Below are 25,317 nucleotides of genomic sequence, written 5' to 3'. Positions count from 1 at the left end.
AGAGTGAACTGCCCACTACAGTCCTTATGAACCGTATGTTAAATGTATATATCCATCGTGTGTCTTATCTTTCCATTCCAACAAATTATTTTACAGAATATATATATATATAATTTACAGAAAAATATGGCATATTTTATAGATGGTTTGAATTGTGATTAATTGCGATTAATTATGATTAATTAATTTTTAAGCTGTAATTAACTCGATTAAAAATTGTAATCGTTTGACAGCCCTAATAATAACAAATAATTGGGATTTGACATCCACATAAGTGGACATACAGTATCTGAATACTGTATTGATTTATTCACTAGGATTTCCTTCAGTAAAAGTACAGATATTCCGAATGAGATTCTTGGCTAAGGATTTTTTTTTTTTTTTTTAATTTCTTGTCTGTTACATAGTTGGACTCGTCTGGCTGCTTTGTCATGGCCCTGCCACACCCTGCTGAGGAAGAGGACAGCCACCTGACCTTGATGCTCACATCAGCCCATCCCTCGCTTGTGTTCGTCTGCTGGCCACTCAAAAGTACTCTTTTCCTTTCACTTTGCTTTACCTTTCATATCATGAAAACACATGCCAGATTCTTTCCGCTGCCAAATGTCTTGCATAATCCCTTTTTCACATTTGAATCCAGTTTCATTAATTAGATAACACCGTGGAAACATTAGTCCTCACACCACAAACCAATCCTTTTATCCTTGCCCTGTGCTTTAATGGTCCACGAGGGAGTGCTTTCATAAGTGCAAATGTTCCCTTGCCGTGTAGAAGACATAGAAGAAAAGAGAAGTGAATCAAACATATAGGAGTGGCACGCAGAGGAAGGCGGAGATGCTGTCCATGGTGCTAGAACAGTCTTTCCACCTTGTGGTAGGACAAGTGAACTGAAGCTGCATCATTTCGTGAGCTGTGAGGGGGGTTTAGAGAGAGAGTGATGCAGGGAGGGCGGGAATGCAAAGGGTACGATACAGGGAGAGAGAAGGGGAGAGAGAGAGAGAGAGAGAGAGCAATAGGGAGGGGAGTTTAAACTAAGTGCTATGTTTTGGGACAGCTAATCTGCTAGCGAGCAGTTTGAGGATCGGAGCGTATTGTGTGAGCCAGTGTGCGGGGGATAGATAAGGCAGCACGCCAGCCCGCCAAGCCGACCTACCGACTTCCCCTTTTAATGTGCTGACTCCTGGGAGATTTAAAAGAAAAAAAAAAGAAGAAGAAAGAAAAATATTTACTCAAGACGCGTGTGGGGAACCTGGACAGGAACGGCATTATTTCAGCGACAGCCAACAAGGCGCATCTGAAAGACAGGAGAGAGCTAAAAATAAAAAAAAAGATCAGAAAAAGAGAGAGCGAAAGAGAGAAAATAAAGGACTTAAAGAAGTGACACCTCCAGATTTTTTTTCCTGCTTGGTTTTTTTATTGCTTGATTTTTCTTTATTTTTTTTCTGATTCTGGGACTGACTCCCAATCTTAGCAAAGAAAAAGGGGAGGAAAAAACTGAGGAGAAGCTGATACACAGAGGACAGAAAAATAATATACCGAATTTGAACATGTTCGAAATAAGCCGAACACTCAACGCTGCCTTGCTGAGCAATGAGGTAAAGACATTTTTCTTCTTCCTCTTCCATGCCTCACCTGTCTGCTGCCAGCCATTCTGTCATGTGCGTGTCAGTTCGTGTGCATGTCTGTGCACTTCTGTGTGCTCGTAGCCACAAGACCGATTGATATCACCAGCTCATTTTCATATCTGGTCATATGGAGAACAAGCGGCTGCTCTACTGTAATAGTAAATGGAGAGCTCGTGCCCATAATTTGCATCACCTCATTGTTGCAAAGGTAGCCTTCATAATGATCAAACCTTGCTTGTGAAATTGGGGCTTCAAACTGTGCCTTGTTATGCTTGTAAGTTTGAGCGCTGTGTGTTCACGTGCTTTTGTGTGAGAGCAAAAATGTTCCCTAATCCCCTCCTTCTCTCTACGCTTCCTTCTTCATACACACACCCACTGTCCTTTTAATATTCATCATCGTCCTTCCTACCTGCTGTTATCTGTCCCCCCCCACCCCTTTCCCTTCTTCTCCTCCCTTCTCCTCCCACGTCAATGCGTGAGCGTGTGTGTGTTCTGTGAGCAGCATCTCAAGATGATGGCGAGGTACGGGCAACTCTCGGGACTAGCAGCCAGTGGCATGGGCTCCGTCCCCGAGTCGCACTCGCCGCTATTTCCCAGGGATCTCCCGTCATCGCCCGCCCAGACGGGCTACAGGTCATCCCTGGTAAGAGGATATAGACAGAGCACTGTATCTCCATATATAAGTCTCCATCTTTTAATGAACACAGGCGTGTGCTGTAATTCCATGAAAGGTAGCAGGGTCGGGGTGGCGAGTTGTTTGTGTGTGGGTGAGGAAAGAAGCAAAAGGGCAGAAAGAGAATAGGAAGAGAACAAATCAATTGTGCAATCCAGCCAGTATTCTCAATGGATGATATTAGTTAATATTTACATTGTTGTGTTTGTTCAATTACCCTGCGCCTACTCTGTCTTTAGTCTCTGCCAGACAGACTGTTATCAAGGGAATTTGAGGTGTTTGTGTGTGTACAATGTGCATGTGTTAGTTTTTCTGCATGGCTAAAATAATTTATTGTTGTGGAATTTTGTATCACTCTATACTACTAAAAATCAAATAAGGCTGAGAACAGAGGAATGAGAATTGGCATTAAAATTTGATTCGAACACTAGCTTGTTTGCGATGATATTGTCACAAAATGACTAGATAATAATCTGGAAGTGTTCCCATTGATGTCAACATTCTGCTGACATTCCCGCTAGAAAAGATAACTTCAAGGGAAGGGAACGGAACAGGGAAGAAGGGCCACCAGAAAACCCAGAGCATTTAAGCAAAAACGTTGTAAGAAAATCCCTGACTCGCCGCATTAAGGCGACATGAAGCTGTGGGTGCTCCATTGGTTCGCCTCCCCTTCAAACTGGCTCAGATCCACACCCCAAAGCTTCCCGGAAGCTTTCATAACCCACTGTCATGCTGCTGACGATACCCAAGGGGTTTTCGGCAAACTCTATGCAAATGCGCGGCGAGGATAAGCGGTGAAATACGTCTATGTGGAGTTGGGCTTCAAAAGTGTTTTCATTTTTTTTTTCCACCCCACTTCTCGTTCTGCATTCTTACAACAGTTCAAAGCCATCTGTCTCTGGGTTTTTTGTTGTCCACAATGCCCATTAAGACTTACTGTGTTATCTGCTGTTTGCATGAAGCTGCTACCCCATGAATTATTTCTTGAAACTAGTGTAAGAATAAGTTGAATTTATTATACGAGAATGATTGGCATATTTACACATTTGATGCACTATTTTCGCAAGAGTCTGATGGAAAAACTAAATTTGAGGCGGGCGAGCACCGAGTTAAAGATCACTTTGAATTTAACACTGCTGATTATAAATGTGATTAGAGGGGGAGAAATTTGAGAGCGGGGATTTAACAGCTTTATAATTGATAACTCCTCATCGCACCTTGTTACATCCCATGCCAAAATGTGTGGTGGTTTATTTTTGTGCTTTTGCTCATTTGGTCGATGTGTGCGTGTGTGCACGCACACGCATGATTACCCTGTTTAAAGAAGACCGTCGTGATTAATGGCACCTTCATTAAGCTTAGGGAGATCATTTGCATACATTAGACAAATGCAGTGGAAAATTCTGGTCGATTTATCGTAAGAATCTTCACAAGCAGCATTACATTCTTTAACTCTGTGATAGCTACAGGCAAGCCGTTGCAAACATAAATTTGGTGTTTATTTTATTTATTTATTTCAGAAAATACAGCTCTAACCCGTACTTTAGTTTTCATAAACAAACTGCTTCATTTGGAATTCAAAGGCCCAAGTAAAAGCAGTACAGCTGAGTATTATTGACTGGTTGTCTGCAGTTGTATAATTAAATATTGTGCTATTTAGCATACATTTAACAACCATAAACGTGATTTACAGTTAAGAATACGTGTACAGATTCCGAATGACCATGCAACCCGAGTCGTGTAACCATAGACAAAGGCGCTGAAATGAAAGGAGCAGGGAAGGAAAATCTGAATTGCAAATTGTTCCATATTTCAGTCAGCCGAGATTTAATTTTCAAGAAGGCCACATTTAAAAAGCTGCAGTGTGCCGTGCTTCCCAGCTGAATGTTGTTAATTTCTAGAAAGCTCCGCTGATTGCCCACTGCAGGCAGCTGACTTTCTCGATGTGACACAACGCTTTGTTTGGCAACTCTAATCTTTTCACTCCGTTTCAACATCTAAAAAAAAAAAAGACAAGAAAAATGAAATGAAGAAAAGCGCTCAGATGAACCACTTTTTTCCACTCTGCTGAACCCAATGAGGAACAAAAATGTGCGCCTCTAAAGAGGTAGAGGTCATTCCTTGTACCACAATAATGATTAGCTCTTTCCATCTGCCGCTCGTCGCTTTTCCCCTTATCCTTGATTGCAGTCTTCTCTAACATCGAGGAAATTAGCTCGTTTATGCGCCGCGGCCCTGCTGCTGTCACCAAAGCACACGCAGGTGCCATCGCCCGCACGACGCTGCAGAGAAATGATGTTAAAAAACATAAAATAGAAATATATTTGTGCTGGTTGATGAGTGACACACTTGCAAAAACAAACGTAATTTATTTCGTTTAATAGTGTTGCATGCTGAAATTCATTCAATAGAGTATGAACAAAAACCGAAGGGCAAAACGGTAGCCTATTAAAATGCTTTGTTCTGTAAATACTCTTAGAAGCTATAGGGTTGCCCTATAGCGTATTTAGAACTAGAGCATGTTATGACTGCATGACCGTATCATGCGAATGTGCAGCGTGTGTTTATGTGTGTGTATAAATCATGTCGTGTTTGCTCTTGATATGAGCACATGTGGTGTGTCGGTTGCAGGAAACAGATATGCTGAGAGACATTACTTGGGGGGTCCGAAAGACTTCACGTATGTGTTTCTATGTGTGTGTGCGTGAGTACATGTACTGGCCACCAGTGCTGCAGGGAGGGCCTTGTGATTAGCAGCTGAGCCTGTGTCCCTTTGGGAGCCATCACTGCAGAACGGAGCAGGTGTCTGCAGGCTCGTGAACACGCACACACATACAAACAAACATGCGCAACACTCACGCACTCTCTTCCACGACCATTTTCCTTTCCGAGTCTACAGTACATTCATTCACACACAATTTAGCACATACAATGGGTGCGGCTTAATGTGCGCTTCGACACAAAGCATGTTTTTCAAGACATCCGCTTTGTAGTTTAGAACAACTAAAAGGCTTTATACGATCCCAAGACCATTGAACCAACAAGAAAGCTAACGCCCACCCAAAGGTCACCCCTTTATCTTTCCGTATTTTGACCCGTAAGTAATGACCTATGATTCCAACTACACATTACCTTGGACTGTATGCTGTGTATATAGTCATCATATTTAAGACAATTAGCAGACCAATTTGAAAACACTTTGTGACTATTTCTGCTCATTAAAAAAAAAAAAAAAAAAAAAAAAATCCCCCTAAAGGCTTGGCGTCCACATACGTGGATGTCACATTTAAGATCATGTAGGCCACACTTGTTTACCAAATGTTATTATTGTAGCCTGGATGACCCACAATGTCATGTCCACCTATGTTGCTGCCAGTTCTCAATGAAATGTATATTATTTGTTATTGTTAATCATTATTATTATATATTCTTGAATAGATTAAAAAATATATATACATTAATAAAATATGAATATAAACAGAAAAATCATTTAAAAACAGAAACACTCTGGTCATGCCCTCCAAAAACACTCATAAGTTAATTTTGTCTTAGATTTCATAGTATTTAAATCATTGCCTGTCACCCACAGCGATTTACGTCCAAAACATTAAAACTGGGAGGGTTGGCAGTGACCATTTACCGCCAGCCTCTCACAATCCAAATTTACTGTACATCTAGCGCCGTCAATAGTGATGAGTTAAAGCACCCCAACAAATAAACACAATTCTAAATGTTGCTGTATAGCCCTGACTGACTTGTTTGCTAATAAATGGATTCACTGAACTGAAAAGTTCGAGAGAAATCTAAATGAATTTCAAATTTATATTTAAAGCCTGACATGAGGAAATGGCATAAACCTCAGCCATAAAGGACACTTTTAGAGACACATAATTGCTTCAGTTTATTTGTATTTTAGACCATTTCTACTGAGAATCTCAAGTCAGTGTTTGCATGTGCAGTTCAATAGTTTGAATAGAAAAACAATTTGACTTGCCGCAATTCACTGTTTCTGCTTAATTCTAAAAAAAAAAAAAAAGTCGGCTTAGTCATAAAGGATCGGGAAAAAAATTAATTTCAGAAACTATTTTTTTGGCATTCTTGGACAATTTCAAATCGAGTCAAAATGATATTATTAGGATCAGTACTGGTCAATTCGGCATATTTCCTTTTTCACTCACAAGTTTGAACAGTAATTATGAACCAAAAAATACACAGAACTCAATTTTGGTTTGAATGTATTTGTTGTATCAAACAGCATCGTCTTATATTATATTTAGTTGTTTAATTAGATGGGTGATTATGATATCTAGTGAACGTGACATCAAACTATATACACAATACATGTCAGCCTTATGAACATTGACAAAAGTGGTATTAGCCATCACAAAGCCTTTCACTGGCCTGCCTGTGTCTGCAATAATCTACCATGATAGCTTCAACTCTGTCATTGCAGACAAATCAGATTCCAATTTGTAATGAAAACCAAATCTCCTGCCCGAAGCAACATTCAATTTCCCCCTCAAAGATTATGCCCTTTGGAACACCCAATTTGCAATATTGTACTTTGGAGATTTTCCAGGTGAAGACCCCTTATTAGGGAAGATTCAGCAGCCTTTTGTGGAAATGAGCATGTTGATGCTGAGCTGACAAATGCCAACCAACACCTGAAAAATTGCCTTTGTCGAGGATTCTGACATGTTGATGAACAACATCGTTTAACTCCCCTTGAAAGTGATAGTTAGACGGCCAATTGTGTTTTGATATTGATTCACTAATTGCCCAGGATGAGGAAACACATTGTCTTTTACCATGACTAAGTGATGTATGAGTGACTGTTGTAACCATTGAACAATATGAGGCAACTAATGGCCCGACTTTTTAGAGTCTATATAATTTGAAACTAAAACATAGGTTTGGTCTCAACATTGATAGAGACGATATAACAGCATATACCCTGCATGTACATTTTTTGCTGGGAACGGGACATCAATAAGGCCAAACAGATTGGGTGAACGGGGATCAGGGCTACATTTCTCACAAATATGAACCTAATTAATTGATGGGCTAAATGATCAATGCAAAATAAATCTGTATTGATACAGTGGGGAGAACAAGTATTTGATACACTGCCAATGGGTTTTCCCATTGACAGTGTATCAAATACTTGTTCTCCCCACTGTATATACTAACTTTCACATGTATTGGTTCAGGTGATACACCGTTTGATTCAAACCTTTGTTTTGAACAACTACTAAAGAAACATTTTGAAAAGTTCCAGAATAAATACCTGGATTTTAATAGCAAATTTTAATTGCAATATTTGAACATAATTATATTAACATACACACTTGCTGATAGTCGCTTAACTATCCAGGAATGCAAAAAAAACAAAAAAAATGGTCTTTCGACCAATCAACATTCTCTGTCTAAATAAATAAGTTAAATGTAACTGAAAAAACTTAGTCAGAGTATAACAAAAATAAATATAATGGAGCCTTCCTTCAGGTAAAACACTACTGCTTTTGTCTACAAGCACAGCCAAACTCGACAAAAAATGAAAACTTTTTACCTCGATTATTATAATATGAAAAAATGTCTGCATAGGCTGCAAATAACATTTTTAAACACATTTTAAAAAATAATGTAGAAAATAAATTAATACATTTTAAATAAATGCAAGTCATCATCAGCCAATCAAACGTGCGTTTGAGGGGAAAAAATGGACCGGCACATTCAGTAAGTGAAAACGGGTAAATTAAGTCTGAACATTATAAAAATAATTCACTTAATAATGGCAGGGTCAATTCTATCCTTACAATATATGGGACGACAATGTGAATTACCTATGTAACTGAAGTAATTATATAATGCAAATAAGGTTGTTTAAAAGTTGCTGGGAACAATTTGAGCATCCTGAAAAGTTGTTAGTGTTATGTCCCTACCAAACCTACGCCCTTGTTTGAAACCACCGAAACTGTACATTTCATGACGTTGACTGAAGTCTTGTGGCTGTTAACTCATTGGCCGCCATTGACAAACTAGATGTTCATTACATTTTGATTGGGATGATATTGAACATTTATAAATGACTAAATAGAATATCTATCTCTTCATCAAGCTTATAACTTTGTGTCATGTGACACATTTTTTCCAGGGAGAGTCATTTATTCAGAGTGAGCAAAATTGTGGCCACAGCTAGTTCTCTTTAACATGCGTAGAGTGGATTGGAGTAGAGGAGAAGACGTGGCTAGTACGAGTAACAACCCTGAAATTGCAGAGCTTCCAGGCTTGTTTAGGTCAGAAGTATGAGAATATTTCAGATATTGGACATGGTATAGTCAAGACTCAGACTGTCGTAATTTTTGGCCTATATGTCGCACCTGACTATAAGCCGTATTTGTATCTGTATTTGTTCACACTCATATGTATATACGTATAATGTATATATGCACGTATGTATGTAGCTACATATACTGTATATGTATGTATGTGTATATATAATGCACTGGACAATAAGCCACCAGTATCCACATTGTATTTTGGGATATTTACATGCAGCTCATTAGCCTGTAAAAATCCATGAGAAAAACGCATTGGACTATGAGGCGGCAGGGTTCTAAACTGCAGCTTTTAGTCCGAAGATGACAGTAGTTGCCAGACATATTTGCTTCAAAAAGATGTCTCAGGCAACACCTTAAAGGCTCCGCTGTGATATGAAATGAAGTGAGCCACAGATGAAAACAAAGGCATGCTCTACTCTGACAAAAATTAAGGGATAGTTTATAAAATTACTTTTTATTGTTTTATTACTATCCTGACATTTACATATATTTTTGAGTAAGGGTCATTAAAAGTGGTAAAAACTACTATTTCCGCTATTTTATTTTGAAGAAGAAAGCATGTCTTCATTTTGACAGTTTACTTGGTATTGGAAGCTGCATTATACTCCACATAAGAATTGGCATCTTGCTTTTGGTTTTTCGTCAACTGGCTATGTGTTCCAGCAACATAAAAAAACTGAAACATGTCTCCGAGCATGAGGGCATTTAACTGAAATCAGTGGATTTTTATTTTGCCCTCTTCTTCATTGCCCATTGGATTTTCTCCGAGCATGAGAAAGTGCAGTTAAGCGTGAAGTGACATTTCAAGAGCTGGATTTTGCCGAGACTCTCCTTGTTCTAGCCGCTTGGTGCTGTGGGCCACGCCTGCAAAGGAAGCAGGATGTGTGTCATTTATCAAAGGTTATGCCTGATCAAAAGCCATATATCATGGTGCCTTTATAAATTAAAGCGTTGCTAGTTTGAGATGTTTGAAAGAAGTAGGAAACATCTGTTGTTTGCAGGTGTTGATTGAATAACAATTTTCGCATAGCTTCGAATGAGGTTGTTGAAGGTTAAAATAACCGAAGGAGTGATTATAATAATTATATATGACCGAATAAAAAATGTACCTCTTGTGAGCTATGCGTATATACTTTATGTGCACATGTACGAGGGTGGGGGTTGATTAAAGCCTCCACCAGATGGACCCCAGCGGTCACCCTGTGAGCATGGATGTACCCCGACCGGGATCAAACACAAAACGAGCTGTTCTCCTCGCCACTGCTCCAAATTGCGCTTCAGTATTCTCAACTGACCCATCTTACTGTAGCGCTACGTATTTAAACGTGTGTAACGTCATGCTGTTGTGCGGGATTTTATATCCATATATCCTCTAGGATTGACTGTACAAAGCATACATTGTACGCCGCAGCCTGTCAGGCGGTGAGCTGCTGGGCGGCCCAAGTTGAATGAAGTTGAATGTCACCCCAAGCTGCGGACACTCTGCTGTCCAAATGGACAATAATCCACCAGAATCCTGTAGAGAATACCCGCTGAGTGCCAACACACATGCTAGAATCAACAGCCAATTGCAAGCTAAGCCTCTCTGGGCACCTCTACAAACATTTCATTTATGTTTGGTTACATCCTCTAAGACCCTCCATTATTTGTTCCATAAAACACAAAAACAATACTAAAATAGTACTCAAATGGAAGCGCTAAGGTCGTATACAATCCCTTGCAGAATATGTATGTTATTGAAGTAAAAAAATCAAAATATCTTGCCTGAATTTTGTGATCGCTAGTGACTTTGAGTATTACCTCTCCAAACTTTAGACAGATTAGTCTTTCAATTTCTATTAGAGGAGGTGAGTATTGATATACAGTATACTAATATATGCATAATTCAAAAATATTAATAGTACTAAATATATTGTGTTTTACCTGTTGGAATGTACAATCTATTAAAAATAAATAGAAGGGGAAAAACTTAGATGTTGGACAGAAATGTTTATTTCTTTTCAGTTCTGAATGCAAGCAGCTGCCTTTTGGCTCAGACTACCCTAAAAGGCGCTTTTAAGATCACTATTGTTTTGTTTCTGAACGTGTCCAATTCCACTTACAAGATAGGAGAAGGGAATGATTGCCGTATTGGCCCGAATATAAGAAGGTGTTTTTTTGTATTGAAATAAGACAGAAAAAGAGAGGGTCGTCTTATATTCGCGGTCTAGATGTTATACCCATTCACGACGCTTGATGGCACCAGATATCATTGAAGCGATGTTCTGTCATGATAGATCTCAGCTACTCTCCCCATTCACGACGCTAGATGACGCAAGATATCATTGAAGCGATGTTCTGTCATGACAGATCTCAGCTACTCCTTTTAGTTTAACCAGTTTGCATTATTATATTGCAAATATTTTTCCTTATTCAGATTTGTTTCAAGACTACAGTTAAACTTTACTTTGATGGTTAATGCAGTTATTGCAATTTTGTTGTTTTATCACAATAGATTGGTTTATTTACATTTCAAAAACCAGAAGTCATTCATTTACAAATGTGATTGTACTTTGGTTTACATATTTAAATGTTTAGATATTAAGATTTGAATGAGGCAAAATAACGTGCTTTTTCTCTCAAATATATTGTTATAATCATTTGTTTCGGATGTACTGTAATTATTTTCTGTGTAAAAATTAATTTGGTGTTCAAAAGGTCGTTTTTCAAACTTGAGTCTTGAAAAAGAGGGGGTCGTCTTATAATCAGGGCCGTCTTATATTCGGGCCAATACGGTATTTATTTTTCAAAGATCATTTCATAAATGTGTTGGGCAGGTTCATACAGTACGTTTTAACAATATATCAAGGTTTCGTTTTTTAATTTTGGACCGGCTTTGTGAGCAAATGACGTTAAAATGATGGCGGACCCATTCTTGACAAAAATCTATTTAAAAAACTGACAGAAAAGACAGATAATGTAAACAGATCCTATCTTGTCCACAGAATTGCTCCTTTTTTAGGTTACCTTCAAACCACCCTCTAAAAACTCTAAAAAAAAAAGAGTACGCCGCAACAGGAGCAAGCTGCAGATTTTTGCAGCTAGCTGCTAGCATGCTACTCGTAGGTTTTCTATTCTGCTGTCACTGTGAGACCATTCTGCCATTTGTCAAGTAGGCCGATGTATTTCACATTATAATGTAGCATTGGAAAGCTAGGCACAATCATCAATTCTGGTTGTGATGGTACAACCAGGATCACTGAGAGAAAAAAAAACGGATTTCTTATGAAAAGGTCTTTAGGATGAAAAAACTATGAACATGTAAAAGACAACAAGATTTGAGCATCAAATTAGTTTTCTCGATGAAAAATGATATAAGTTCGGTCATTTGGATGTTTTCAAACTCCCTCTATGTCTTTATATGTTTGGATACAACTGTAGCATATTAAAAACAGACTCTTACCCATTGACTTCTGGTTTATTTATTAAAACATGAACATTTCTACTGCAATGCTCACACTTTGTTAGTGACAGTCACATGAGGAGTCTGCAAAGCTGTAGCCTCCCTCACCAAGCAGCTTTGCGTTAATGTGAAGGGTGGAAGAGGCTGTGACAAATGTAGCGTATAGCTTCTATCCAGGATCAGCATGAAGAATTCACTTCTGATATGAGGAGTTTCTTCCACGCACTGTGACGCAGGCAGGGGTTAAGTTGATGCCTTGCCATGCCTGGCATGTAGGAGGATGTAGGAGGGAAACCAGCTACTTTAGTTCAAAGTTACACGTCCTTGATGGTCTTAATCTAAAACAACTGTTCACGAAAACCCATTGGAGGGTTTGCTAGTTTAGTTTAGTCCTTGTAAGTTGGCTGTGTTTTCTCACATTCAACACAGAATATCCTGCCGTGTCTCCAGTTAGCTCACTAATGTTCAATATTTCCACATCAGATTTTCATTACTACATCTTGGCTACTGATAGCTTTTCAAAAAATGTACCTAATGTGATGGATTGTTGTACGATGTATTTTACCAACGTAAACGATTCCATCCAAACGGACGATTTAATTATTTTTGGTTGCAATGAACGGTATTGTATTATCGAAAGTGTTCTCACTACTGTGAGTGCCTTCCAGGGCTGAGGTTTGGCAGGTTTTCACACTTGTGAATGGGGTATTTTCTTTTATTGTGAATTTAGTGCTTTGTTGACTCACTGTGAAGTTGAATGTGATCCCAAGATACAGTAATTTAACATCATTTGCTCTGCTGTGGTTTTAAATACTCTGGCAGTCCGGCAGAGAAGAATCAGATGGTCTTTTCTTCTTTTTGGAGAGACAGACGAGAGCCAATTTGATTTAACATACAACAGCAGTGCAGGTGTGCTGTGCCTTGGACCATGAAATTACCTCAAATCAGTATCCACATTGTGTGCGCCATTGATTCATGGAAATAAAAGCTCCTGCTCTTAACATTGAAGAAACATAAGCGGTCAACACTGTCCAAGCCTCTAATTGTTGCGCACCTACTGCCACATCCTTCTAATAGCTGCCTAATATCTGAAATTGTCTCTGGAGAGACAGACACAGACCGAAAGACTGACAGGCAAGTTGAAGCCTACAATTCTCATTTGTTGATTGTTACCGGCAGAGGGTGGACACCTGCCAGCAAAGAGACGATCATCAGTCTGAGTAGCCCAGAAGTATGCTTGGGCTGCCAGAACTTGTAAAGAGGAGCTAAATTGGTCCTTCAAGGGCAAATCAAGAAGAGCCTTGGTAAGCAGCACACTGTGTAGCTATCAAAAGTACAGTATAGGGCTCATCATACTGCTTTGAGAAGTTAATACTGAATCAGCCTAACTTAGGTTTTCCGTTTTGATAGCCCAAATAATTGTTTTAATTTCAACTCATTGGATTAACATCATCATTTCTTTCAATTAATGAATAGTTTCATGTATTTAACGGAAATGTATTAGCAGTTTAAATCATCATCTATGATTTTTAGTTTCAAATTGTATCAGTTTTGTAATGTCCCTTAACTTTACTGGCACTGGTATGTTGTTGCTTAAAACTTAGAAGTCATTGCATCCAGTAGAAAGCCAGAACACCCTGGAGATGATATGGATAGGTGGGTGGGATGCGATAGGAATGCGTATGATCTAGGGCTGTCAAAATTATCGCGTTAACGAGCGGTAATTAATTTTTTAAATTAGTCACGTTAAAATATTTGACGCATTTAACGCACATGCCCCGCTCAAACAGATTAAAATGACAGCACAGTGTCATGTCCACTTGTTACTTGTGTTTTTTTGGTGTTTTGTCGCCCTCTGCTGGCACTTGGGTCCGACTGATTTTATGGGTTTCAGCACCATGAGCATTGTGTAATTATTGACATCAACAATGGCGAGCTACTAGTTTATTTTTTGATTGAAAATTTTACAAATTTTATTAAAAGGAAAACATTAAGAGGGGTTTTAATATAAAATTTCTACAACTTGTACTAATATTTATCTTTTAAAGAACTACAATTCTTCATCCATGGATCGCTTTAACAGAATGTTAATAATGTTAATGACATCTTGTTGATCTGTTGTTATAATAATGAAATAGAGTATTTATGTACAGTATATTGAATGTATATATCCGTCTTATCTTTCCATTCCAACAATAATTTACAAAAAAATATGGCATATTTTATAGATGGTTTGAATTACGAATAATTACAATTAATTAATTTTTAAGCTGTGATTAATTCGATTAAAAATTTTAATCGTTTGACAGCCCTAGTATGAACATCTAGGTACCATTTGTACTATTATAAGACGTCTACAAATACCTCCAATCTAATCGCGGTCATAACGCCAATTAAGCCGTCTCTGTAGTTGATTAAATAATATCACTCCAACTTGTACTACTAATAATAAATATATTGCAGATATTTTACAAACTAGGGCGTAGGTTTGGTCTCAATAATTGTAAGGACGATATTACCGTAATGCACATAATGCAAACAATAATCCAAATAAGGGACAGCTAGCTTGACTTAGTTGTTCCTTGTGGAGGATGGTCTGACCACAGTAATTTTGCAAGTTAGCAAGTGTAATGTAATGCTAACTCTGCCGCAGGTCAGACTTTCAGTAGCAAAATTATTGGTGTTTCCCCCACTTCCACAACATTGACGTCTTTTTACATGACATACAGTGGCTGCTGCTTGCCGAAAAAAAAAAAACCAATAATAATAACAATAGGTTTGATTCTATAGTATTGTGTGCTTGAGCTCTGTGAACGGAAGCACAGGTTTTTATCCCAAAGGACATTTTTTTAGCTTGTCCATCAAAGAGTACCAGGTTAGAATGCAATGAATAACCTTAATGTAAATTTGATAAATATTGCACCTGTAAAGAGGAACAAAATGCTCTTAGAAAGGTAGTTTTTGTGAGACTATAAAATACAATATATCACGCTCATTGGCCTACTTTTTTAGTTTTCTGCTGACCTTTGTTGGTGTAATTGGTGTAGCTTGTGAGAATTTGAATTGTATTTATTCTTGCAAATACATGTTTGGGCGAATTTTGGTCAGAGGCTGCCAGGCAGTTGAATACATAATTTTTAATTCTCTTTCAAAGAGAAATTGGGATATTTGGTTCTTCTTCTCCTCCTCCTTTAAATAGAAAGCCTTATTATACAGAGAGACGCACAAGACAGGTGTTGAAACGCTGTGCTTGACAGTTAACAACGACCCAAAGCAAAAGCGGTCACAATTATCACTGTGCACGCTGCACATTCAAATCTGATAAATGGTGTATGCTATTATTTGTCTCTTCTTTCAGCCATGTTATCATAAAACTACACATTGGCTGGCTGAATATTGTGCCACGGCATACAATACCATGCTTGCAGCAAATTTAATCTTTGTTCAGACCGGGATATTTACAATTTCTAGGCCAAAGTAAATAAGAATCCTTGTGAGCTGGTTGAGGATAAAGACCGAATGGGAGACACAACAGTGTGCGGTTATTCCATTAAGGTGTTTGACGAGGAGGGGTTCACAGTGGAGAGGCAGGGTAGAGTCAAGGGCGCGGACGATTTATGACAATTAGCCAGTTCTCTCGTTGCGAATTAGCATGCTAGAAGCACCGACTGAAGCGCACTTGTGAGGTCGAGCACTTAAAGCCCAAGCTTCCCGCCACTCACAGTTGGAGACTTGCAGGCACGCCGTGCTCCAAAGTGTTATGTGTTATATTTTTGTCTTTTTCAATGCCATTGACGGTGATAGTTGTCAAATACCTTTGAACTGGCAGGGCTTGGGCCAGTGAGTTAAATATTTATAAATTTATAAAATAAATTTATAAATATTTTTCCCAATTTTTTTTTTGTTTTTCATACTGTATATTTGTTTTCAGCAGTATTAACGGTGGAAGTAGTAATGGTAGTTAAATGATTGTAGGAGTAGTTGTTTTCATTGTTGTTGTTTTTGTAGCAGCAGCTGTAGCATAATTATTCATGGCCACGTGCAATGGGATATTTCCTCTATTCTTTCTACCTCCTTGAAGTCGTATGTGTGCTGGAGACTGGCCAAGATGAATTTAGGCGCGAGGTGTGTTATTCCCTGGACTGGTCGTCAGCCAATCGCAAAGTAATTTTTCACATTTTTTCATGTATTTTTTTGGTTTGTTTTTAGATTGTTCATTCTTTGCCAATCTGTTGCAACAGTCTCTAATGTGAAGTGAGTTGCGTTCACTGCCACTGGACTTTTTTTTTCTGGGCAAGTCCAAGCAAAACAAATGTCCTTATGATGGCTGACGTCTCCCAAAATTCCTATCACAGATCACTTGGCGGTGCTAATCTTAATGTTTTTAATTGTTTAAATTATTATTATCATTATTAGGGCTGTCAAAATTATCACGTTAACGGGCGGTAATTAATTTTTTTAATTAATCACTTCAACACAATCCACTTGTTACTTGTGTTTTTTGGTGTTTTGTCCCCCTCTGCTGGCGCTTGGGTGCGACTGATTTTATGGGTTTCAGCACCACGAGCATTGTGTAATTATTGACATCAACAATGGCGAGCTACTAGTTTATTTTTTGATTGAAAATTGTACAAATTTTATTGAAACGAAAACATTAAGAGGGGTTTTAATATAAAATTTCTATAACTTGTACTAAAATTTATCTTTTAAGAACTACAAGTCTTTCTATCAATGGATCGCTTTAACAGAATGTTAATAATGTTAATGACATCTTGTTGATTTATTGTTATAATAAACAAATACAGTACTTATGTACAGTATGTTGAATGAATATATCCGTCTTGTGTCTTCTCTTTCCATTCCAACAATAATTTACAGAAAAATATGGCATATTCTATAGATGGTTTGAATTGCGAATAATTACGATTAATTAATTTTTAAGCTGTGATTAATTCGATTAAAAATGTTAATCGTTTGAAAGCCCTAATTATTACTATTATTACCTCAGTTGGAATATTGATAGAAAACACCAACACTTTTATGAATATCTCTTCCAGAGGGAATACACTGTTTATTACTAATGAACGCAACGTCCTTACAAGGTCATACTATGGTAATGAGTTTTGCTGCTCCCCTGCCCTGTGTGCAGTGAAGAATTTCACTTATCTTGACAGAGAAGGCCAATGTAACAGCAGTAAGATTCAAGCCAAAGAAATGACTTTGATAGGATATCTCAACCACTCCCTCCATCTGTCCATAACCAATATTGTAATGCACAGCGTGTAGCCTTAACTAGGACATGGCAGCAACATGGCTTCATCTTTTCATCTCTGATAGTGACACACGCGCACACTAACAAAAGACTGGAGAGGGGAGCAGATTGTGTATATGGCCAAGTAGATGCAGTCACTCCCATGGACTGTAAAAACCATGTTCCTGTCACGCCATTGGGTTCTGCAGAAAACTGACATTCATATTCTGAGTAAGACAAAAAAGCTTAGACGGATCCTTTTTTTAATTGAGAAAATAACCTTGCAATGCTGGCCTTAAGATAAATGAAGATGAGGGCCCTTCATTTGTTTCTCATTCTTAACTGCCTCAATTTTAAACAGTTGATGGCAATGAAAAGAAAAAAAGAGAAGCTGTTTGAGAATTTACAACCCTCCGTGAATCAGCCTTTATATTCTTCAAAATAAGACATCCAAGAGTTAGTAGGATGTGGCCTTGCCCAAAGATACTCAAAGTGCTTTGACACGATTTTCTCATTCACCTACTGATGACGCAGCTTCATGAGTAGCATGGGGTTCCGTTCAACATTGATAAAAATATTTTGAAATCTGCAACGTAATTCTGGACCTCAATAGTCGGCTTAATGTTTGTAGTGGTAGACTGCTTGACAAGTTCGTTGTCCAGCTTTGACCCCTAATTACTTTTTGGCTACCTTTTTTTAACAAAGAGAAAATTCAAATAATTTCAACCACAAGCAAATGACCATATTTGAATTTAATGTTTAATTAATCAAACAAAGCATTTCCCCCCTCTGCTTGGTAATAGTGGCTCATAATGAAATTCAACGCAGTCCAACACATGCTTCCTGGAAACTTGATGGTTAAATTTAGCAATTCAATTGCCTTATTACTACAGAAACCTTGAGGAAGTTGTAAAATGCCAACAAAGTCAACCTGTGTTTATTCTTGCTCTGTTTATGACCTATTTTACTTGCTCTGTAGTGCCACTTGAAAAACGTAAGACTCGACATCTCCCATTCCCTCCAAAATGAGTCATTGTAATGGATGGATCAACTCTCTGCCCGCTCCTCAGTGTTTTATGCATCCATGTTTGTTTACTTGTAAAAGCTTATTCTGTACTATGGTCTCACTTGTGAGAAAACATATATTTTCTCTCGTGAAGGGGAGGTTTCTGACTCTAGTAACTCAGGGTGGCAATAGAAAGAAAATGTCAGATGCTATAGAGGTCTACATTTTCCTTGAAAAGAAATTAAAAAGAAAAAAAATGTTTTGTGTTATTCATGATTACTGTTGTTTTACATAAGGCACAATTTGTCATCTCTACATGAGGTGAGAGTATGTGAAATTTGAAAATTAGACTTTAGTATATTCCTGTGTACTTGTGTCTAACTGAATGCATCGCAGGAATGGTCCGGATGTCAAGCACTTAGCTGCACTATGCTGACTGGCTAAATGTTGCTGACAAGAGAGATTGGAGAGGTCAATAGTGAAGTGTATATGCTGGCATGCTTCCGTTTTAGTCTCGAAGACCTGGCCTTTAAAATATTTTTGGTTATGTTTATGTTTGAACTAATTCAATCTGATTTTCATTGTTTGTATCAGTGCCATGAGATACCTAGTGCAAACCAGCTGGCAGAATAAAATGCTCAACTCAAAATTCCAAATGTTTATGTTTTTAAATTTTTACTTAAATGTCAAGGTGTAAAAAACAAACTTGTGGAAGTAATTAATGGAATGACAGGCTAACGATATATTAATGAGGGACAGATCTGTCTGTTTTCTTAGTTTAATCCTTTATTGCGAAATGTATCACATTTGATACACCTACATTTTCATGATTTTGAGTCTAATTCAGAATTTGACATTCCTTTAAAAAAAAAAAAAAAGATGGATGCAAGTCAACACATGCACCTGCAGGTTCCATGAGAAAAAGAAACAGGATTTAGCTAGGGTTATAGATATTAGAGCGCTTATTACACATATTCATGTTGACTTTACTTTTTACAAATTTGAAAAAAAGGTTTCTTTAAGACCTTATTTTTCAGATTTTGTGATTCTTTGACAATTGCTTCATATTGCTGGCATTAAAGGGTTAACATGCTGTTTGAACTACAAGGTGCTATTTTGCTACTATTTACCATTATAAAGTCGTTAAATCAATTTGATGTAGCTGCTATACGGAACTTTTTTGCTAAACAAAAGTTCTAATAATCATAAATCACAATCTACTTAATCATACTTATCCCTATTGCACATGCAGCCTGATACAGTGGTACCTCTACATTCAAATTTAATCTGTTCCAGGACCTGGTTTGTAAATCTTAATGGTCGTATGTCGAACGGGATTTTCCCATAAGAACAGATTATAATTCGATTACCGTATTGGCCCGAATATAAGACGCTGTCTTTTTGCATTGAAATAACACTGAAAAAGAGGGGGTCGTTTTATATTCGCGGTCTAGACATTATACCCATTGACGAGGCTAGATGGCGCTAGATATCATTGAAGCGATGTTCTGTCATGATAGATCTCAGCTACTCTCAAGTTTAACCAGTTTGCGTTATTTTATTGCAATGTTTTTCCTTATTCAAATTTGTTTCAAGACTACAGTTACAGTTAGACTTCACTTTGATGGTTAATGGAGTTATTGCAATTTTGTTGTTTTATCACAATATTTAGTTTAGTTTAGTTTAGTTTAGTTTATTTACATTTCAAAAACCAGAAGCCATTCATTTACGAGTGTGATTGCACTTTAGTTTACACATTTAAATGTTCAGATATTAAGATTTGAATGAGGCAAAATAACATGCTTTTTCTCTCAAATATATTGTTATAATCATTTGTTTCGGATGTACTGTAAAAAAAGAGGGGGTCGTCTTATAATCAGGGTCGTCTTATATTTGGGCCAATACGGTAACTTGTTCCACAGCACAAAAACCTATGCTAAATCTTAATAAATACTGCTGGAACAATTACAAATAGCTACTACACATAGAAAAACAAATATTTTTTAAAATACAAATCAAGAATAATAATAATAAATAATATTAATAATGATATAATGAACATGGTTCTAATGTGGCCGTTGTCTTTTGCATTTTCCTGAATGCACCATGTGACTGACGACAGAGTAAGAGAGGTGCTGTAAAGTTTTCATGTTGTTGTTGGTGTTGGCTACGGTAGACAGTAGCTGTGTTGTGTTGCATTATTTCTGAAATAAATAAATAAAAACCTGACAAAGCTGGCGATTTATTTGCCGGTGTTAAAATTATAATAATACTTGGTACCTCCATTGGTCTTCAGTTGTTTATGTGCCATAACCAGCATGAATTCCAATTTACTGCCTATTTTACAAATGACATGTTGATGATGTCTTTGTCAGCAGAAAGATAATCCACATCCAGTAGATGACGTAGATGTTCCATGCATGTGTCAAGAAGGAATGCATATCTATATAAGGTGTGCGTGGCAGTAGTTTGACTTGTCAGGTAAAACAAGTTAGAGGAAGCAAGAGCTCCCCCTTCTTGTCTCTCTGAGACATTAACCATAATCCTTCTCATGTTATCATTGGGTTTTTTTTCTATAATATTTTTTTAAACATTAGGAAACATTTTCTTGAATAAAACTACACACGTCCACCCACACACATTCAACAGTTGACTCTAATTGATTTAAATGAAACCCACTAATTACGGATGTGATGTATAACATGCTACAACAAAACAATTAAGGCATTACCTATTGGTTGCGCTTCCTTAACTCTAAACAGCAAACAACAGAGGTAACCATACAAGCATATCCTCATCCACAGTGATTCTTGTTCTGTGTTTAGCTATGAGTAAATAGAGACTAAAAACTACAACAACAATGGAAGTTGCTTGCTAAAACCAGAACATAAACAAAGCCCCTGCATAAAATTGGGGGGAAAAAACAAAACAGACACAAAAAAAAAAAAAACTGACTGGCCACACGTTCCTCAACATTAAGTAGACTTGAACAGTATCTAGTGCAAGAGTTTTATGGTTATTACATTTAATGCGTTAGGAATACACTGTCCATTATATGGTGCACTACAGTATATAGGGAACTTTCCTTTTTGTAATTCAGTGGTACTTCGACATACGATCGCTTCGACACATGATCTTTTCGACATCCGAGGTAAAATTTGACTCGCCATTTGTTTCTACATCTGACAACATGCTCAAAATACGACGACAAACACCACCGCAGACGGATGCACGGCTGGTTGAAAAGGTTGGTTCAGGTGGTGAAACAAGGAAAAAAGTGACGCTTACCATTGAAATGAAGATGCAAATTAAAGAAAAATATGAGCGTTGGATGCTTATCCGTGAACTGGCTCAACAATACATCTCCACAGTCCTCCTCCGACCACCGTTCGTCAGTCTTTAAAAGTTAAAATGACAACTATTATTGTGGTAACATCGCCAAAGAAATCGCTAGCTTCATCTGGTTTTTATCCTTTATTTCAGAACTTATCCAACAAAAAACGCCTACTGGCCACCGCAGTTGACAGTATTCTCAAGAAAACATTAAAAGCGAAAGTAAACTCTCAACTGCAACGCTCCCTCTCTCCGTCACGTCAGTCACGCGGTGCATTCAGGTACAGAAAAAAACGTCCGCCACATTAGAACCCGATTTGTTACATTATTACAGGAATTATTATTATTAGTCTGATTTGTATTTATGATTCTGATTTTTATTTATAATATATTTGTTTTGCTATGTGTAATTGCCATTTGTAGTAGTACCAGCACAGTTTATTAAAGATTTACTGTAGGTTTTTGGCTGTGGAATGAATTAATGGAATTACAATATATTCTTATGTGAAAATTTTGCTCGACATGGATCCATTTCGACTTACAAACAAGGTCCTGGAACGAATTAACTTCGTATGTAGAGGTACCACTGTAATATTCGAAGGTACAGCAAGGTTTTATTATGCCCCCATGTAGTGCTTGAAATGCATTCAATTTTACGTCTTGAAAGTAATGAACAAAAAAAGGTCACTATAAAAGCAATATATAGCATAGGGCAGTGAATAGCCAGAGAATAGCATTTTATGTCTGACACAAGACAATTTAATGACTTGTAGCTGTAAAATTTCTTTGATAAATGATAAATACAAGAGATAAAGATATATATATATATATATATATATATACAACTTTTTGGAAATATTATAATTTTATCATCATGTTTTTATTCTATAGCATATTAACTACGCAAACTTCATTTGCTGATGTTGCTCAAATTCGGTGCAAGGAAAATGGCATAATTAACAGCACACCGCAGCAGTGTCTGAAATCTATTTTTCATTTGGCTGATTAGTAATCTAAATAGTCCACTATATTAAAAGTCCATACATACTGTACTAGGAATAATGGCATTAGGAAATACTGTAAATGAAATATTAAAATTCAGCTACTGTGAAAGGATAATTATGATGACAATACATTTATGACTGTATAATTTTTATTCATATCATTTCTAAATAGGGATGCACCTTTCCACATTTTTATTACCTTTGATCTGATCCCAATACCTAATGATACCAGACTTTTCTGCTTCTCAGTCTTTTACTGTATTTTGTGACACATAGCGTAGTCCATAGAGCAGTAAATGCTTTAGGCTTAAACTTGCGAAGAAGAATGCACATAGACCCACACAAGGAGAAGAATGCTCATTTGCACATGAAAACCACGTACAGTATAATAAACACGAAGCACGTATTTCAGTAAAGAACTTCGAATCCATGCGCATGCGCTAATGCTTGTGAAATTTTTAAAGGTTTGTAAAACAAACCCTTAAAGCGAGTTTTTAGATATATTTGGGACACATTCAGTGACGACGTCTGAGCACTAACATGCTAACCATTGACATTTGCTACTACTCTATTAGCAACTAATATGATTTACTAATTTATGTTTGTTGTAGTAAATGCATTATGTATATCATTGAAGACATTGCAAAATCCTTTCAGAGTGTAGCCTGTTGTCTAGTTGGACTAAACACAACTTCTTAGCGAGAACAATACGTAGACCATACAGCCATTTTATACAAGATTATACTGTACACGTCCGTCCGTGTACGGCGAACACAGCCGACTCAGTATTAACCGATAATTGTGATTGATTTGTAAACAGGCAAAATAGCCATAGCTCACAAATTTAGACCCCAAATTAAGCATTAGCATTAGGTATCTGTTGATAAGATAAAATATAGAAACACTGTATTGTTGCTCCCTTAATTACATTTTGACAACGCATGGAACACGAGCACATTCATACGCCTTGATTGATGAACCTTGAAATGATCGGAAATTTTCACAGATTGGCCCGATCTGGTCCGTGAATTAAATTGGGACCTGATACCGATAATAGATCGGATCGGCCCCATCACTCGTTTCCAAACGAAAAAACAACTCCCACTTGGATGCAGTTCAGTTCTTCACCACTGCAAACCACAAGCACAATCAATAATAAATGTATTGAAAATTATTTAATTAATTAATTAATGTGTCAGGGAAATTTTCAGGATTATTGTTCTACAAAGACAGTTCTGGCATTAATCTCCTTTTTTTCAGTGTAACTGATGAGGTGACCATGGAGTTTTATTGCTTTATCTATTCTGAATAGTGATACACACAAATGATTATGATAAGGTGCGTGCATCCTCTTCACTCAATGCCTGAAGGAGTAAGGTGCCGTCCCTCAGCCACTTCTACCACCAACCAATGGGAACCTGACTGTTATCAGCTCCCAACCATCCCTTAGATTTAGAGAATTTAACATAGAGAAGTAAATGGGATTGTGTTCTTCATATTTTCATCGGCATGGATTTTGGCATAGTTGTAGTCTCTGTGTGTGTGCCAGGGGGCGGGGGTTAGGCCGCAGGTTTGTTGCATAATTTGTCTTCAATGTACTGCTGTTGCTGTTGCTGCTTGTGCTGTTTTTCTTATTTATATGAGTTTTTTTTTTTTTTTTTTTAAAGAATTAATCCCAAAATGGCCATGATGAGGAGTGTTAACTTTGTACCTTTTTGTCACTTCATTACTCTCTATGTGCGTATTGTTGTCGTCTTGACTTTATAATTACTGACATTCAATAATGGATAGTAAAAGCAGATAGTTATTTCAACCAATAATTTTGCTTTATGACGATATTAAAGCCCACTTTTAGTTGGAATAGTGTTGTGTTTGCAGTGTTGTGGAATACATTTGCAATCATTTTTTTCCCATTTTATGCAGTTAATGTATGTTAAAGTACAGCTCAATGTAAGACGCAATGCTATTTTTCACGACCGCAAACATGAATCACAGATCTTGTGGTACAGCAATTAATCTATTAATCGACATTAATCGATTATCAAATTACATGAAAGCTATACTGTATTTGGATTAAGAAAGATTGACATAATATGTCCAAATCCTCTGAATTTCAGCCTCTCAACCAAAAATATTCTCAGATCTATGTAGTCTTCCATGAAAGTCGATGGATTATTGTTTCATCAAAATAATATATATATATATATATATATATATATATATATATATATATATATATATAATTTTTTTTTTTTTAAACAACAAACTTGCCTCAATATGTAGATATCAGCAGAGGTAGGTAGAGTAGCCAAAACTTTTACTAAAGTAAGAGTAGCGTTACTTCAAAAATAATATTACTCAAGTAAAAGTAAAAGTAGTCATCCAAAAAATGTACTCAAGTACAAGTAAAAAAAATATTCAGTGAAAAGAAGTATTGAGTAACATTTTGAGTAACTGCTTATTTTTGTTTTATTTTATTTTAAACAATGGTATTTTTTTTCTCTCAGCACAAACTTATTTGTATGAATTGTTTTTTATAATGATACTGTACAATAACCCATTACATGACCACATTAAGCCAAAGAAATGAATTAAAAAAAAAAAAAAAATCAATAAATCCCAGCAGCAAAAAAAAAAAAAAA

The 25,317-nt window shown here is 37.0% G+C and overlaps 1 protein-coding gene across 5 annotated transcripts in view; it reads left to right on the top strand.

Annotated features, from left to right (window-relative positions):
* Positions 1-1,004: 1,004 nt before the first annotated feature.
* Positions 1,005-25,317, top strand: part of elavl4 (ELAV like neuron-specific RNA binding protein 4) — a 180,157-nt gene continuing 155,844 nt past the window's right edge. For 4 of the 5 annotated variants that reach the window (XM_057842257.1, XM_057842254.1, XM_057842255.1 and 1 more), the window contains exons 1-2: positions 1,005-1,595; positions 2,128-2,268. In XM_057842257.1, coding sequence (XP_057698240.1) covers positions 1,548-1,595; positions 2,128-2,268 — 189 coding nt within the window. In that variant the 5' untranslated portion in view covers positions 1,005-1,547. The remainder of the gene's footprint in view (positions 1,596-2,127; positions 2,269-25,317) is intronic. The other variant, XM_057842258.1, reaches the window with a different exon arrangement.

The sequence above is a fragment of the Corythoichthys intestinalis genome, chromosome 7 (genome assembly GCF_030265065.1).
Source record: "Corythoichthys intestinalis isolate RoL2023-P3 chromosome 7, ASM3026506v1, whole genome shotgun sequence".
NCBI lineage: Eukaryota > Metazoa > Chordata > Actinopteri > Syngnathiformes > Syngnathidae > Corythoichthys > Corythoichthys intestinalis.
Note: the sequence above shows the minus strand (reverse complement) of the source record. Positions and strands in the feature narration are given on the sequence as shown.